Below are 17,539 nucleotides of genomic sequence, written 5' to 3' on the forward strand. Positions count from 1 at the left end.
ACGCAGCACCATCAGCGGTGCTGGAGAGCCTGGGAGCTGTGACGTGGGCCGGTGCCTGTGGCTCTGCTCCTCGTGCCCCAGGCTGCCCAGATAAACCTCACGGAGCTCCGGCCTGACCCCCCACAGCAGGAGGTGCCCGAAATCCCTGGAGGGATGTCACCGAGGCTCCTTGCCCCGGTGGGTGCTGCTGGGGCAGAGCAGGGTGCTGGCTGGGCACCACCAGGGTGGCCAGCTGGCAAAGGGGGCACCCGGGGCGGTGGGAGACGGGATGCAAAGGGTGGGCATGGTGGGGCTGAGCTATCGGTACCGTCTGCGGGGGAGGAGAGGGAGCTGCCGGCAGTCCTTGGCTGCATAAGTGGGAGAGTCTTTCAGAGAAAAGAGGTTTTTTAGGAAGTCCTCCCCAGCAGGCTTTACCAAGGGCAGCTGCCTGAGAGCCTCCATGACCCCACCACTCCTGCTCGCTTGCCCCCTCACCTCATGATTACCAAGAACCCTTCTTAAATAAGTCAGTATTGTCACACTGCTCGCCCAAGAGAACAAATATCTGGGGACACCTTGCCCTTCCCGTGGGGAGCACGCCTGCAGCAGCAAACCCCCAGGCTCGGGGGGTCAGCAGGAGCCCCCGGCTGTGCCTTTTGGTCTGTGGGAGGAGAGAGGCCAACCCAAGAGCCACTGTACATCAGCACAACACTCCCGGGAGGAAATTAGTAACCCTAAAGGGGAACAAAATTCCTGCAACTAAAAACTTTTAACCTAAAAAAATGACTTCCCAGCACTGGAGGAGCCTCTGAAGCCATACTGAGGTTTCACCAGGGGTATCACCACGTGCAGCCGCCTAATCCCAGGAGATGCACTGATGGCATGTGCCAGCAGCAGGGCTGTGCCACCGGCCACTGGGCAGACAGCCTGGCCCCGTCCTGCCAGGGTAGATGCTGTTACCCTGGGAAAGGTTACACTGATGAATCTTTGGGGGGGGGAAAGGTTTTCTGTGGTATTTACCAGATGTTCAGAAAAAGCCTGATTTCTAGAGCAGGTGCTCTATAGTGGAAGGAGTAGCACTAGCCTCACACTTCCAACTTGAGCTCATTGCAGCGCAGGGACCAGTGCCTCTGCCTCTCCCAAGCCATTGTGGGTGCCCACACTCACACCCCCCAGCCCGGTGAGGCTGAACAGTGCCATAAAAATACTCATGAACAGGACAGAAACTCCTGCCCCAAGCTCCTGCCCAGCCTTTCCACCAGCTCCTGAGCCGGGCATCCTCTGGGCATCCTGGTGGGGCTGCTCCGGATGGGCAGGGATGCCCTGCAGCTGCACGCCCCAGCACGCGTGGCCCCCGCTGCCAGCCCGGGCCAACCCAGGCAGGTCTATTGTGCCACACAGAGATGAAGAGGGGAAGAAGTGTGAGAAAACACCCTGCTTTGGCAGTTAGGGTTCTTTTTGATGCACTCTGCAGAGAAGCTTGAGGGTTTTCCAACCTGAGCAGCGAGCGCTCTCCCGCACAGGCATGGGCTGCTCCGGAGGAAAGCCTCAGCTCTGTGGCTGCTGGTCTGCAGCGGTGGCCATGCCAGAAACGTGCTGCCATGCCAGTCCCTCGCAGGGCTCCTCTCTTTAGCACCCTCCCAGCACAGCCCGTGCAAAAGGGGGTTTGCTTCAGCTCCTGTTTTTGCAGCTGGCCCCAGTGAAGGGGTCCCACACACACACGTGGGATGCAGGCTGGAGGCTTCGCTACCCATCTCATTTTTCCTGTATAGGAGCAACCCCAATATTTTGCATGTGCATCCATCTCCCCCAGCCGCTGCAGGGACAACACAGGCAACGAACCCCTCGGGGCAGCCAGGGTACCCACAGAGGACCCCCCACAAAGTGAGGTCAGACTCCCACCAGCAAGACAAGCTCCCACCCTCGCTCCTGCAAGTGTAGGGGGAGGCAAGGCTGCCATTCCCAGGCGGGTGGCAGTGGCTGGAAGGAGCCTGTCACCCCGCAGGCTCCAGCCAAGCGCCGTGGGTGGGAGGAAGCTTCCCAGAAGACAGAGAGCTAAATAAAGGCAAGGCCTGGAACAACCCAGGGCTGCCAGCTATTTATTCTAGCATGCCTATACGCTGCAGAGCAGGAGAAAGATATTTTAAAGCTGCTCCAAGGACGCTTGTCTATCTGCCTGGGTTTGTTGATCAAAAAATCTAATTACCAGCCCTCCCCACCAACAGCTCCAAGCCCTGCACCACCTACAGCCATGTACCTTCCCAAATGCACCCTCTCTACAGCAGCCCCACCATCAGTACTACACTGAAGCAGATGCTTGGAGAAAAGGCTGTAGCATGTACAGTGTGGTACGAGCTTGGGGAGCATCCCCATCCTGCACTCAGTTTACTTCTGTCCAGTCCTAATGACAGATTTCTAACCATAAAAATTCTAACCATTTTTAGCATCCAGGACTTACCCTTCTCCACTCAAACTGCCATAAGTGCTTACCACTCTGGGCTTACAGATCTCACCTCCTTCAAACCAAAAGCACACCCCAACTTCCTATAAAAAAAAGCAATGACTGCAAACTTTGTTCTTGAATATGTATTTTTTACTGAAAAAATCATTCATAAATTAACAAATACAAAAATGTACAAACACATGGGTAAATAAATGTAATGACACAAAGGATTGCTTTGCTGAGAAGTGTGTGTGTGTTTTAAAACACTAGTCTTCAGTGCAAAAACGTCCCCCTGGCACCTCTTAAAAACGTAACAGTAAGCTCAAAAGCCATGATGATGGAAACTACTTTAGAGTTTAAAGCCACTTCTGATGGTGAGCGACCCGAAGTGCGTGGCTGTTGCTCAGACGGTACCTCCCTTAGAGAAGCAGAGCTTTATAGATAATTAACTGTCAATAAATAGTTTTTCAAATAAAATCCACATGGCTCATTAAAAAAAAAAATCAATTAAAAAAAAAAGAAGATATCAGCATTGAACAGGACCTGCCCTCCAGCAGGGCTGACCAACGGTGTTGACATGGAAGGGGTGAGTGGCCTTGTTGAATCTCAGCTGCCAGAATATGTACAAGTTCTCCTTAATATGAGAATTTTTACACCATAACAGCACATGCGCTTGACAGTATGTTTTTAACAATTACATTTACTATACAGGATTTGACATAGCTGATAAGATTAACAGTGCACATTTTCAGATATTCCACATCTTAAAAAGGGGGGAAGGGGGTGGAGAAAAATCAACGTGATTAGAACAAAGGAACTATGAAGAAGGATGCTGCTGGGGCAGGGGGTGGACCCTTTTGTGCCAACCATAGAGTGCATTTCTGAGCAGAGGTAACGGCTTTTTGTTCAACACAAGGTGCGATGGGTCTCAGGTACACATCAAAGGCTGAGGATCCCGACTAAGGTAGTTTAACACCTACTCACACACACATGCATGATTCCTGGGGTAGTGGACTTGGACTAGTTGAAATACATTCCTTGTTTGAAGCACCATTAAACAAAGATTTCTAGCAAGGTCTCAAGATGAAAGAAAAGCAGGGTAGGGCAACACGGGTTCAGCATCTGAAAAGGGTCCACGTGAATTAGACATCGAGATTCAGAAGCAAAAGTCTTTATTGCTATATGCGCCATAAAAAGCAAGTCCTCACCTCTGCCTATAAATAGCCAGGTTGAATCCCCTTGGGAAGTGAGCTTAAAGCACATGTAAGTTCAAAGACTTTAAAACCTAAGTTACAAACTTATCAGCGCTTTTCAAGGGCAGGCTTGCTGTCCTCTCATACCGGCCGATAAGATCTACACAAGAACTCGTGTTTTCTAAACTAACATTTTCTGGACACAGGTTAGGAATGCCCTGGGCAGTCACACCCACAACAGATGCATATGGGGATCATACGTCCACAGAACCAAGAAAACAATGTAAACCATGAGGAGATAAGGAAATCGAAGGCAAACAATGCAATAAAGAGAAAGTTAAAGTACGTTGGAGGTTACGTACACACCATTGTTACGTAGAAATACAAATTAAAAAGCAACCCCCAATGTATTTACTTTTAAGTCAGAGGTCCAGTAGAAGTGACTGTGTCGGTGCTGTGTAAGGACCGGACCGAGGGGCAGCGGTGGGGAGAGCCCGGAGCCCAGCCTGCCCACCGCGGCTGCGGGGAAGGAGGGGGCGGCCCACGGGAGAAGGGAGCGGGCACTCCAGTTTGGGTGGCTGGATGGGGTGTCGGACCAAGCTCTCTGGTTCCTGGTCCTCATGTTTTCATGAGCTTGATACGTGCGTCCTTCATTTCTCTCACTAACCTGCAACAACCTACCCCACCAGCTGCGCCTGCGCAAGGGCCACCAGGTGCCGACGATGATAACCACAGGCACTGCCTGGCTCTGACAGCACCAGTGTGCTGCTGGATTTACACAGGAACAACCTCCCAAACTGTACCGTCACGTTACAGGAGCGATGGCAGGGCGCTGCTGGTGCGGGGAGGGCTCCGTGGGGGGTCAGCCGCCCCATTCCGAGGATGGCGCCCAGGGGCTGCGCTTCCCGCAGCAGCGGGGATGTGAGCTCTTGAGCAACCTGCCATGCTCACGCTTACCACCACTGGGATAGAGAGCAACAGGCAAAGGATTTTATTCCATATGGCTTCTGGATTCATTTGCACATCGTGTTGCAAGAGTGACAGAAAGGGGAGTTTTGTCATAAATATTCCCATCTCCTCATTCTCCCTGGAAAAAGCCACCCCTGTGGTTTCTGGAATGAGCAATGACATGGCTGTATTTCATCCGCTACACTGGCAAGTTTAGGGCCCTGTCCCACAAACTTTTCTGCATATGCACAGCTTAAATCATGCAAGCAGTCTCACTGGCTTAAAAGGGAACACCTTGCACAAGTACAGTGATGCACACACAAGTGTTTACAGAATTCAGGACTAAAATGAGTGACTGTATGTAAACCTCTAGCTTGGATTTGAGCCATAGGAGGAAAAAAGGGGCAATTTACACAGCATATTTACACTTACACTTCTTTAAGAAGCGATTCTGTTGTATATACTTCAAGCAGGTCATTTAAAAAACTGCACAGACATAGAAGAACGGTATTAGAAGTCGCCTGATCTCCCACCAGGGCAGTTACCGACTGAATCACTCCCGACGTTCGCCATCGAGAAGCCAGAGTCCCCCAGCTGAGCTGCTTCCTGGAGGAGAAAGCACGTCCGAGGCGAGTCCCAGTGCCGAAGATTGCTGGAGGAGGAATGTGGAGTCGAGAGCAGCAGGTCAAACAGTTGTCCTGAAACCCAGAAAGCAAGTGGCAGAAAAAAGAAAAGAGACTGATGAGCTCGCTGCACAAGTATCGGGCTGGATTGGTACAGCTAGGGCAATTTGTGCGTGCACTTTCAGCCTTATTCTCCAAAATACTGTGATCCTTCATTAGACAAAGTGTTGCTTGTCCTTGATAACCCTTGGAAAAGAAAGTCTAGTGTGGTGCTTTCTTGGTGAAGGGCAGAGCAAAGTTATTTTCTCCTCTTAATATTCAGGCACCAGAGCCAGCTCCGGTGTCAGGTTAACAGTGATGTTCTTATACAAGGCGTCATACGTGACGTTTGGAAAGTAGTTCAAGTTATTGAGGCCGTCCAGGGCTTGCCTTTCTCTCGACTTCCTCAGCAAGGCATACCTGTGGAATGAGAACCAGAGGCCAGAGTCACTTCCCTGTATCCCACAGAGCCCTGCAAAGTTCTCCCAACGCTACTAAAACACCCTTAAAACAGCCAGTCCCAGCAGCAGGTACAACCCAACACACTTCTGAGCCCTTAATAAAGGGAACAATCACACTTTCTATACTGGTAAATACCCCAAACTTTGAAAATTACAGTCCATCACTGGATGAAGAGTAAAATGCTCCCTGTGCCACCAGCAAGCACTCAGCTGTCAGAACAGCCTGTCACTCCTGCCCAAAGCCTGGGGGTCCCATTCCCAGGAGGTGGATGAGCATGGGGGCATCCTGCCAAGCCCTCACCAGACAAAACATTCCAGAGAAAACCAGTAATGGGTGATGTGGTCCTGTCCATTTTTGACAACCTAGGCCACAAACAAGAGCAGAACTGAATTGGTTTAGTCTAAGGGATGGGGGAAAAGGAAGTAAAACTAGAAAAATGACGGTTTGGGGAAAGAAACTGCAGCTGGTGCATAAAAACTACCCACCTCAACCATATTTAGAGGCAAGATGATGAGATGTACAGGCTAAGGGTGAGAGGGGCAAAAAACAAAATAAGCAGAAACATTTCATCAGGACATGGCACTGACTTTCTGCACCACAGTGCTGGGGGCCTGGCAGCACCAGGACGAGCGGGAGCTGGGCTGAGACCTGGGGACAGAAAAAGCACCAGGGAAGGGATGTGCCAGGAGGAAGAGAAAGATGCTGGGTGAGAGCAAAGAGGGAAGTGCTAAAGCTCGTTTCAAAGTCACAGCATCAGGACATGGGCAGGACACTTAAGTGTCTTGATGAACACTTTCCTTCTCCACAGCGAGAAGTGTTGGGTCCCCCTGCTCAGGTGGGAGAAGCAGCAGGGCTTTCAGATGGCAGCAGTTAGTACTTGCCTGTGGGTGAGCGCAGAGGAGAAGGAAATTGAGGTTTCCGTGCAGGACACAAGAGGGTATCTATTGCTAAGCCTTGCCTAGGCTGGGCATCGAGCTCCAGATGCAGCAGCAGAGGCAGGAGCACTAGCAGCACCGGCGCCAGCCTCACCAGGGCCATCACTGCCTTACCCACCACCACCCTTCACCGCAGATCCCCCTCCCACAGCTCCTGCTGACATTGAACTCGGGCTCCTGGCTGGCTGGGGCCAACAGGAGACCAGGGAACCATCAGGAACAAGAGCTCAATCCCACTGCACTGCCAGCCTTCCATGCTTCAAGGGTTTGACTAAATACGGCTTTAAGCCAAACCAACTTCTCTTTTTCAAGAGTGGAACAAGTGAAGTATCTCTTAGTGGCTGCATTCTGCCTAAAAGAGAAATGGAAACTAGGGCTAAAGATGACAACCTCAAATGGAAACTCCCAAAAAAATGAGTTTTCTGTAAAGAGACCCACAGACAGCTGACATGGTGTCTGCAACATAAAAACCCTCCTTGCTGCCTCTTCTGCAGCAGCAGCCAGGAGCCCCCGCACAGAACAGAGCTTGCATGGTCCAGCAGCTCATCACTTGTAAGTGTTAATTCCTGCAGTTGTTTGTGAAAAAGTTATTTCTCTCATTTTTTGTTGCACAGTTTTCAGAAGACTCCAGTTCCACCCAGGTCTCTAGGCAAACGCAGTCATTCAACCAGTTCTTGTACCTTCTGAAACAACCCTGGCTCCTGGACAAAGGGGTCGGAGATGTCCTGGAAAGCTCCAAAATTTCAGCTTTTTGAGAAAAAAAGACAAAACGTTCACGTAGTACGCATGCTCCCTAGATGCAGGGGACAGTCAGTGCCCCTGATGGATGTCCAAAGTCTCGCAAGAGAGCAAACCCTGAGTTCAGGGGCTCTGTACACTCAGCCCAGTTTGGGGCCAAGAGGCAGGAACAGAAGAATGGGAAGGAGCGAGCTGCTCCGTCTCAGCACTGCAGTGGAAGTGTGCTGGAGCTGCTGCCATCTCCCTGTCTGCACACACCATCACGGGATGAAATTGGTGTCAGTGCTACCCTCCGACTCCAAACCCTGAACACCATCCACTGCTGAAGAACTCCACCGCAGGAGGACATCGCTGCTGTGACAGCAACTGCCTTTGCGGCACAAAGCCAGGGTGTTGCTGCTGGACCTTGTCAGTGTTCTCAGGGACACCTGATGCTTTAGCAGCCACATACAGAGAGAGCCCCTGCTCTCTGCCTTCTGTGGGACGACCAGTTCCTCCTTCAACACTTGGGTCAGGCTCTCCTAGGAACACACAAATCTTCTCTGACATCTGGCATTAGCCACCCCTTTGGGAACATCCCGCTGGAGATACAGGACAGGCCCACAGCGTGCCATGCTGACAACTCCCTCTTCTGGATGGCACCCAACCAGCTAAAGCCACAAAGTGAGGACCCCTTGTTGCAGGGATGCGGGATATAAAACACAGGGATGAAGGAATCCCGACAGTGCTCTACCTCCATCTCTCCACAGTTGGTTTCCTTCAGGAGTTAAGGCTGTTACTGCCCCCAAACAGCTGCAGGGAGCCTTGTACTTGGTAGACTCTTTGTGAAGGGCTTTGGAATTCTTAAAAAACCCCACAAGATATTAAAATTAAAAAACTACTTGCCTTCCCAGGAACTGGACTTCTCCCCGATGATGGTGAGGAATTGATTTGTATTTCCCTGTGTCTCCTTCTGGTCGAGTCACCGAGTAACCTGCATACTGCACCCTGCATTAGAAAGGGGAGAAATAAAGTAAAAATCCGTCATTGCATTTGCTGTGCTGTCAGCACTTGCCAGGGCTGCACAGTCAGCGCGCTTGCGGCTCCGACAGCAGCTCTGCCTTTCCACCCAGCAGATAAGCCATGCAAACCTCCTCACTCCAGCCCAGGCTCCAGGCAAGCCACACGACGCTCGGCACGCACCTCAAGGCTTCAGCTCAGCCAAGATCAGTTTGAGCTCAGCAGCGTGGGATAACCACACACAGGGCCAACAACTCCCCCAGCCAGCACTGCTCTGAGTTTCCCATCTAGTGCCTGCACGGGCTGGAGCAGCCCCTGTTCCCACCAAGCCACCGCAGCCAGGCTGGCTGGTCCCTAGCCACGGTGAAGCAGGCGCAGCAAGCCCAGCGCCGACTGCCGCGGTGACAACGCTTCGTGCCGCAGCATGTGCAAAGCCCGGCACGCAGAACCACCACAGCAGTGAGCTCAGGGGCGCCGGCTGAGCCAAGCCCGTACCTGTTCCAGAGGTCATCGTCTTCGCCGCCCCAGCCCCAGAAGGCGTTAGCGAAACCATTGATCTTCTGAAACTGCTCGACAGTCAGGCCGCTCACCCCACCGAAGAACTCCTTGTAAGGGAGCCTAAGCGGGAGAGAAGGGGTTAGGGCAGAGCCCACCAGCACTGCAGCTCTCCTGCCTGCAACGGGGAAAGCCCGAGCTGGGAGGATGCCTTCTTCTATTCCCCTCCCATGTCCACTTTGCACAAAGCCTGAGAAGCAAACTGAAATTCATCTTCCTTCTTTTAAAAAAAAAAAATAAATACATCTAACACTGGCTCCTTAGCTACTATGGTAGTGGGGAGGAAGAACAGTGCTTACAGATACATGTACTTATCCAGCTTGGCTGCAAAGTGCCTCGGCATCTGTCCACACCCATAATAGTTACGGTCATTTTCTGGTATGTGGTCCACATCGTGGAAGATGAGACAGTCCCAGTCCAAGTCCTTCATTGCTTCCCGAAAGCCAACATTGAAGAGCATGGCACGGTTAAAGGGGTGGTTTCCAGCCTAGGAGGGAGAAAGTTCCTTCTCAAGGGGAGTCCCGCGCAGCTCATGTCTGCGTATACTTTCTCTGTCTTGTCTAGAAAACTGGAGGGCAACCAGCTCCCACCAAGGTGCCGCAAAAGGAAACGATGTATTGGGACAGACTGGTGAGATCAACCAAGACTTAAATATTCACTTTACTGTGCAGGAGCAAAAATAAAGATGCTAAAGTCTTATTTACTCAGACACTTGGAAAAAAAAAACCACCCCACTACCCAGTTTTCATCATTTTTTTTAAGATAGAGCTAAATATGAAAGTACATTTACTGAGTGGATGAAGCCATGTGTATACCAAATGAGAATCTTAGGTTTAACATTTATAAAAGTCTTCTAGATACTGCCCAGACAAGAAATGTCTGACTCTGGTCAGGCCACCCTGTGCCTAGGGGATGCTCCCCAGAACAGATGTACAAACCCACAAAAATAACGCAGCATTAGTTAAACTACAAATACTAGGTTCAAAGTTGTCTTTTTTTTAAAAAAAATACCTCCTCCAATACAGGACTTAAAAAAAAACCAACCACACCACCCTGAATCTACTTCATTTTCAGATAAAACCAGTGATTTTTGGGCACCCCTCTTAGCTGTGCCACTTCTAGGCAGAATGGGACAACTTACACATTGCAACATGAACCCTAAACCTGCCACAGGTCAAATGATGTGATCTGGCAGGTAAGCTCCGTGGGACACGGCACAGAGCTACACTTGCAGCTTTCGCAGATGCGTTTTTAGCGCAGCACATCCATGCCCCAGTGGCTGCTGCCCAGACCACCCCAGGGCTCACTCACTTGTTCCACAACGTAGAAGGCGAACTGTAAACGTTGTCGCTGCAGCATGGGAATAAGGTGTCTGAAGAGGACAGGAAGATGCTCGTATCGGTTGCGGAATGGGATCAGGATTGCCACCTGATGGGGAGAGGACACAGCTCTTACTGTACTGCACCAGTGGCTCCTGCTGCTGACTGACCCCTGGGCTGGGGAGCGGGGCTGGCTGGCACGGTGTTGTCGGAGGAGCAGCACTAAACGTGGTGTCTCAGCTCTCCCAAGTAGGGCTGAGCAGCCTGAAACCCTTCCAACCCCCACAACATGGATTTCTTATTCACCTCTTGGGGAATTGTTGCTTTGGGGAAATTCTGTGTGACCTTGACTAGGAGGGAGACCCGCTGCCCACCCCACTGCCTCTGCCCGGTGCCAGGCACAGCAGGAGCGGGGCCAGGTCCTGCTATCATGCTGGCCTAAAGCCACCGCCCGCTGGAAACAGGAGTCCCAGCACTGCCACCTTGCCTCTCTACATCAGATCCTACCCCGGACAGGGCAGCAGGGAAGCAGGCAGGCAAGCTTGCTGCCCGACCCCTCAGCAGTCCGTGCAGAAATCCAGAGCTGACTCACGCAGCACTAAAGCAGCCTCTGAGTTCAGCGTTTCTTCCTCAGGCACTGCAGCCCCACACTTCAGATCCTTATATTCATTACTCTGAAGCTGTAGCACATGAGAGACATTCCTGTCTTCCCACCACCCCCTTGGGACCCTCCACCCCCCCGTGCTCAGCAGGGACACGGGGCTGCCCAGCACCCCAGTTACCTTCCAGCGAGGCAGGCAGTCGCTCGGCTTCCAGTGGCCTCCCAGCTTGATAGAAGGGTCTTTTGAGAAGAACTGGTGGATATCCTCCATCGTGATCTCGCTCATATTTACATCAATGAGGCCCTCTGCAGAGACAGCAGGGAGAAGCAGGAGGGGGTCAGGAACCGCTGTGGTCCTGAGGTGGCTCAGTGCCTGCTCAGGGCAGCACTTCGCTGCATCCCTGCCCTCTATCCCCAGCACTGAATGCAGGCAGCCTCTTCTTTTCCCCAAGCACCAACAAAAATTATTAGGAAATGCTGCTGGCACGACTTGTAACACCTCCATCTCCTTGGCAGCTGGGCTGTTTAGCCTTTGTGGCCGATGGATGCACTCCATTAGAGACCCACACTGGCCATGGCACCCCTCTACTCCTCCATACAGGTTTCCAGCAGATGCAACACCCCTCACCTCAGCAGAGAGCAGTCTCCCCCTTTCAGGAAAAATTTACCGGCAAAAGCCCAGTTTTCCACTGCAATATCACTTTGCTGGAAGCATTTCTCCTGGCTGCGGCTCCCTTCTGGGGGTCCACCACCAGCCTGTCTCCCGCACCAGCCCCTGCCCAGCTGTACCGGGCACAGCTCAGGCTGGGACCAGCAGCACTGCCACAGGGCAAAGGAGCCACCCCGCCGCCACTGCCCCTGGAAAAGAGCTGGCCGAGCCTTTTCACCAGCTCCCAGCACACAATCCCTCTTTTGTTTGCGTCTGCCAAGCAATGGGTTCCTGCTTCGGCGGGGAGACGTGCCTCCGACATAGCAGGGATTAATTTCTGTGAGTGGGTAAACAATGATTTCCCAGGAGGGGACCAGGCTCCAAACAGCGCTGCCATTCACCCCCAGGTACCCGGCAGGGAAAGGTGCAACGTTGGCGAGCCAGGGAATGCCACAATGTGCCCTCCAAAGCCACAGGGAACAGGACCTCAAAGGGCACAGGGCTGTCAGGATGCTACTCACTCATAGAAGGGAGCCTCTCAGGGCAGGTGAGGTTGGGGAAGTAGGTAAAGTCTTCAGGAAGAAATGTTGTGGCTTGCAGAAAGGTGTCGTTGTGGTTCAGATCAAGAGGATAATCTGAGGAATGAGAAAAAAGAAAAAAAAAAAAAAAGAGTGCACACTTGAGCTGCAGTTTTCAGCCACCTCCCTGTGCCACTGTGAGCAGACTCCAAAGCCACCCATGGCTAAGGATGTCCCCAATGGCACGCGAGTGTCCCCCCACAACACCAGCTCTAGACTTGCAGCCCAGCTATGGGCTCATCCCCACCCTGGGGCTGGTGGCTGCAGAAGCCCCCGTGGCCATACACAATGCCACACCAAAGAAACCTTCACGTTTTCTGGCCAGAGGAAGAATTTTGAGTGTCACCTTTAGGTACCACAAACAGCTCAAAGTGAAGGAGCACATGGCACTTGGAAGAAGGACCACGGCACAGCGGGAGGAGACTTGCCCCTCCAGCGGGTCCTTTCCCAACAGGCTCAGAGCGGGAAGTCCCCAGGCAGGTCCTGATGCCAGCAAGGACCGTCAGTGCAGCAGTCTGCGCAGGGAAATCCTGCCTTGCATCCTCCTCAAAGGATCAATAAAAATGATCACGTTACACCTGGCCTTTCCTCTGCTTTACACCGTGCAAAAGCAGAGGAGCCCCCGTGCCCCAGCAGCTGCGGCAGTGCCCAGCACAGCACATTTTTCAAGCCCCCCCAACCCCCTGCATCCTTGTACCTCCCAGGCAAACTCCCTCCAGCCTGCTACACCTGGAGATGTTTTAAGAAGGTTTTTACATAACCATGAACTTCTGCTTTCTACAGCAAAGTCACCAGCTTTGCATAAGGCTTCTTTAGCCAAGCATAACCTTCATTTTAGGCACTAGAAAAAGTTCCCTGTCTGTGGTAAAGCATCAGCTGTTACAGGAGGATGTACTTTCTCTGATCTGATGTTGGCCTTTTGGTCCCACAGCACCAACCTGACACCTCACAGCAGTCCTGGAAAGCAGCCATTTAGTGCTGAGCCACCCAGTCCCATCACAGGCAGCCCTCAGACCTACCAGGACAAGGTGGTCTCATCCTTTCTCGTTGCCTTCCCATGCAGAGGCATCTGCAGCATGAGCTGCAGAAGCACGCCTTGGGGCTGACATTCACCATGCTGATTCAGAGCAAGAGCAGCCCTGGTTTCTCATGAGCACAGTACAAACCAGCTGGTGTTCAGGCACCCAGAGACAAAAAGGAGGTCTAGGATCCCTCCTGCCACCCCCCCGAGAGCTGTCCAAGCAGCTCTGCTAAGCCTTGGACACAAGGGTTGGCAAGTGATCCATCAGCAAACTTGATTTTACAGTAGGGAGCCAGATTTTTAAGTTATTTGACTGAACCCAGTGTGAGATTCACACGTTTTTTAAACCAGCAGCTATAACCTTTCAAATTAAGCATACATTTAGTATCAAGAACATACTGATAGCAAAAGGGCTTCACACATTTTATCCTGGGAGCAATTTAATAAACCTAGAATTACAGTGTAGTGAAGTAAATGAATCTGCTAAGATTAGGAGTTAAGAATGTAAGTCATATTTAAGGATAGGGACATTTAAGTAATTGCTTAAGCACAGTATATTCTCTGCAGCAGAAAGGCTGCATCTAATAACCACATTAATGATGTATCTGGGAAAAATAATCTAGTGACAAGTTAATCTTTTTAAAGCAAAGCAGGGAAGGTTGTCTTTACCTGCAAGGTCAAAATCTTTCATTTCAATTAACTGGGGCAAGTAATTGCTGGACTGATATTTCAGCTTGCTTTATTGTGCTAGTATCTACCATCACAACATGAATACTGTTTATCCACGCAAAGAAGTGGCACCCAAACTCTCTCAGACTCAAGATGGACTTGTAAACAGAACCTAAGAGCTTTCCAAGTATGATTGATACTGTTTTGAATGCCTGATGCTGTTCTAAATTTTAATAACCAAATTCCCATTAGACTCCTATCACCAAAGTGCACTCTCAATATTTGGTCCAGCTGACAACACATGGTGAAGCTCAGCTCCCTTCTTTTGCATAAAGGGCCACCTTTTTTGCTTGCAGAAGCACAGAAGGGACCCTTTTTGACTTAACCAAACAGGAAACCTATTATTGCATCTATTAGCAAATGCAGAAAAAGATAAATTACTTCCCCATTTTAACACAAGAGGGAAACAGCTAAGGGCAAAGAATAAGTGCAGCTGGATGGGGACAAGCACACTGTGCTCGCAGCAGACCACTCTGTGCTTGGGCACCTCGTCATTCAGGGTGGGACATCGCATCTTTAAGGAATCTGCCCCAAAATTAAAGCCCCAGGAGGACACAAACATGAGGCAGCACTGCACAAAGAACTGCTCCCCCCTGCCCAGCCCCTTGCTGGAACACAAATGATGTGCGGGAGAGGTTGCAGCTCAGAAAGCATCGGCAGCCTCCTACTTCCCAGTGCTCCCATGCAGCTGGAGCAGGGACAACCAGAGAGGGGTCACAGGGTCTTCTACTGCCCAAACTGGTTTGTGACCTGTGGAGCTCACACCCAGAAGCAGCATCCCCGACCCTGCTCCACATGCCTCACCCAGCAAAAGGGGAGGGAGCACAGGGATGGGGAGGGGGCACAGGGAGAGATGTGACACCCACTGCTGCCTGCAGGGCAGGGTGGAGGCAGGAGAGCCTGGGGAGCTGCTGGGACAGCCAAGGCCTTTGCTGGGTCCATCCCCACCACCGCACCAGGTAGGCTCGCTCTCCTGGCCGTCACTGTCACGCTGCCCGCAGCAGCGTGGGGAGGATGCGCTAACCAGGCAGTGCTGCCCACCCAGATCCCACCGAGGCACCCAAACCTAGAGTCAGGGAGGCAAGATACCGATCCCAGTGTTAACATAATCCTTGTGGCCACAGTGCCACGTGCCTTCCAGATGTCACCACCATCCGTCATGCATGTGCTCCGACCTGCCTGCCAGGGAAGGCCGCCCAAGAATGGCGCACAGCACTTGTGTACGTTAAACTCTCCTTGCAGCCGGATCTCTCAGGGCAGGAGGGGCATCTGCCCCTGCCTGCAGATCTGGGACAGATGTGAGGTCCAAGCAAGGACAGTTATTTCATTAATGGCACCACCAGTATTGCTACGCTAACGTGGTAACCATCCCCCTGCCTGCTGCAGGCAGCAGGAGCACACAGCAGGCTTCTGCAGGGCTCGGAGCCCCGAGGGCCGGGACAGCAGCAGGGCTGAGGCTCTCATCACCACAAGCAGCGGTGGGAGCACCAAACCCTCCTCCCCTCAGGGGATCAGCCACTTCCTCACCCTGTGTCTGCTCTACTCCATGTTTCCAGCCTCAAAAATAGCCCATGGTGGCAGCCTCGGCTGCCTTTGGAGGAGACCCGGCGTGTCAATCCCTTGCACAAGTTGATAATTCCACCACCACCACCACACCACCCCCCATCCCCATCCCCAGCCAGAGTACAGCCGAACTGTCAGCCACCCCGCTCAGCTCCCCAGCAGGCTGGCCAGCAAGGACACTGCTTCTATTTCTTGTTAATAAGAAAATAATCTTGCCCCGTGACAACCCTGCCAGCCCCTGCCGCCGAGCCCTCGCAGTGGAGGAGCTGAGCTGAGCTCCCTGGCACTGCTGCAGCCTGATGCCAGCCCCACCAGCATGGGGCACTGGTGACATGTCAGCAGGGAAGGTACCCGCTCGGTGTCACAGCAGCCCAAAGGCGATGATGCCTCACCCTGCCTTACACACAGCCAATGTGCATTTATGCTTCGCTGTACCAGATTTACACCAAAACTCATAACCCTGTTATCAGCTTTATATTACAGACGATGAGCAGCCTGGGAGTGGGAGCCTGCGACTCTGCTCGCTGCATTCTGCCCAAAGTTCAATATATTATTTGTGGCAGGTCTCCAGCCAAGTCATCTCTGCTCATCCTTGCATGGGAAGAGTGAAGCTTATGAGCACAGGCTCCTCCACGTGCATGGAGCCGGGGATCTGCATGCGCTTGTGCCTGGGAAGTTATTTTTTACATATGAAACCTGATCCTTGCACTGAATTTCCAATGTTTACCCTCAGACTGGTTGAAGCTAACAAGCTGAATTCCTGGAAAGCAAAGAGGTTCTCAGCTCCACATTCCATCATTTGAGACCTTTCAAGATTTTTCACCCCTTACACAAGTCAGAAGCATTTGTATGTTTTATAAAGAAATTAATATTTTTTATATATAGTGCATATATATACATATTCATTCTTTATATCATATGTATTTTATGTTACATAAAATATTCTTACATATAAAAATAAAAAAATAAACCAATTAAAGTTCCCACCCTGCATTTACCAGCATGCATTAATTCTTTCAAGCAGAGTTGACCTGAACCACTCTTATTTCCAATGGAAACAGAATCTTTGATCAAAATGACAATTACTCAAGAAGTACCTGAGTCATTCACACTGCTGTTCCTCTTGGCATAGGCACTGCGGACCACCTGCTCGTACACCTGAGCTCCTATTGTTCTCATGTTTTCACGAATCATGATGCCTTGGGCTTGCATCATGAAGAGGTAGGTGTTCACTGCAAGGAAGAAGAAAAAAAGAAAAAAGGAATATTTCCACAAGCATCAGCTTTTATAGTAAAGAGAAATAGGAGTCTTTTGGAACCATTCCCAGCCTTCTGCTTGGTTTCAGCTCCCTCCTGCCAGGAGGATCCCCAGGTCGCACGTGCCTCGGTTGCCTGACGGGAGCTGGGAAGGGCATGGAGTCGGGAAGCAGAGGCGTAGGGCATGTCTGGAAACCCAGCTGGTTAATAAGGGGAACGTCCCCAGCTAGACCTGACAACACAGACTGTAACACAGCATTCAGCTTAAGACCCGTACCTTTTGCTGCCCAAGTAGGGAAGTTTAATTAGGAAATATCATTATAACAGGAAACCAAGCTGCACGCCTGGAGAAGGGCAGTCGTTCCTAGACTGCAACACCAAGGGTTGACACTTGCTCGGCAAGGGTGCCTCAACGGGCACCACAAAAAACATCCCACTGCCAGTCTCTGAGCCCACCAGCAATCTGGAAGTCCCAGAGCAGGCAGCATTTTGCAGCACAAGCCCCCTGGCTCCCTGGGACCAGCCTCCCCCCCAAAGCCAGGTTTCTTCCCCCCCTCCTTTCCCTCTGACCCCGTGCCCTGGCACAGCTCAGACTGAGCCTACTTAGGTTTCAGTTTAAGCTGACACCCGGCGCTGGCAGACACGGGTCCCAGAGCAAATGGCAGCAAGCACAGCCCTGCAGCCCCAGCAGCACTCGTGGGGACGCAGGACAGCCACCATGCACGCCCCAGCACCCCTCACCAGCATCGCAGTGCCAGCCACGTGCCCCCTGCAGTGAAGTTTTAGGCTTAAGAATGAAAGGAAGAAAAAAAAAATAATCTTGATTTCAAAACGTGGAGGAGGGGAGATCTAACAGTTCTGTATTAATATTCAAAAAACCAGGTCAGAAGATGCTCCAGGAGGGATGAA

The 17,539-nt window shown here is 51.6% G+C and overlaps 1 protein-coding gene across 1 annotated transcript in view; it reads right to left on the bottom strand.

Annotated features, from left to right (window-relative positions):
* Positions 1-2,550: 2,550 nt before the first annotated feature.
* B4GALT5 (beta-1,4-galactosyltransferase 5) overlaps positions 2,551-17,539 on the bottom strand; it is a 45,413-nt gene continuing 30,424 nt past the window's right edge. Inside the window, exons 2-9 of the mRNA XM_080404600.1 lie at positions 16,472-16,606; positions 12,005-12,118; positions 11,016-11,140; positions 10,226-10,342; positions 9,214-9,401; positions 8,855-8,977; positions 8,246-8,347; positions 2,551-5,645 (exon numbers count right to left, since the gene is read on the bottom strand). Coding sequence (XP_080260726.1) covers positions 5,498-5,645; positions 8,246-8,347; positions 8,855-8,977; positions 9,214-9,401; positions 10,226-10,342; positions 11,016-11,140; positions 12,005-12,118; positions 16,472-16,606 — 1,052 coding nt within the window. The 3' untranslated portion in view covers positions 2,551-5,497. The remainder of the gene's footprint in view (positions 5,646-8,245; positions 8,348-8,854; positions 8,978-9,213; positions 9,402-10,225; positions 10,343-11,015; positions 11,141-12,004; positions 12,119-16,471; positions 16,607-17,539) is intronic.

Source organism: Falco punctatus, assembly GCF_963210335.1.
Source record: "Falco punctatus genome assembly, chromosome: 10".
NCBI classification, from domain to species: Eukaryota; Metazoa; Chordata; class Aves; order Falconiformes; family Falconidae; genus Falco; species Falco punctatus.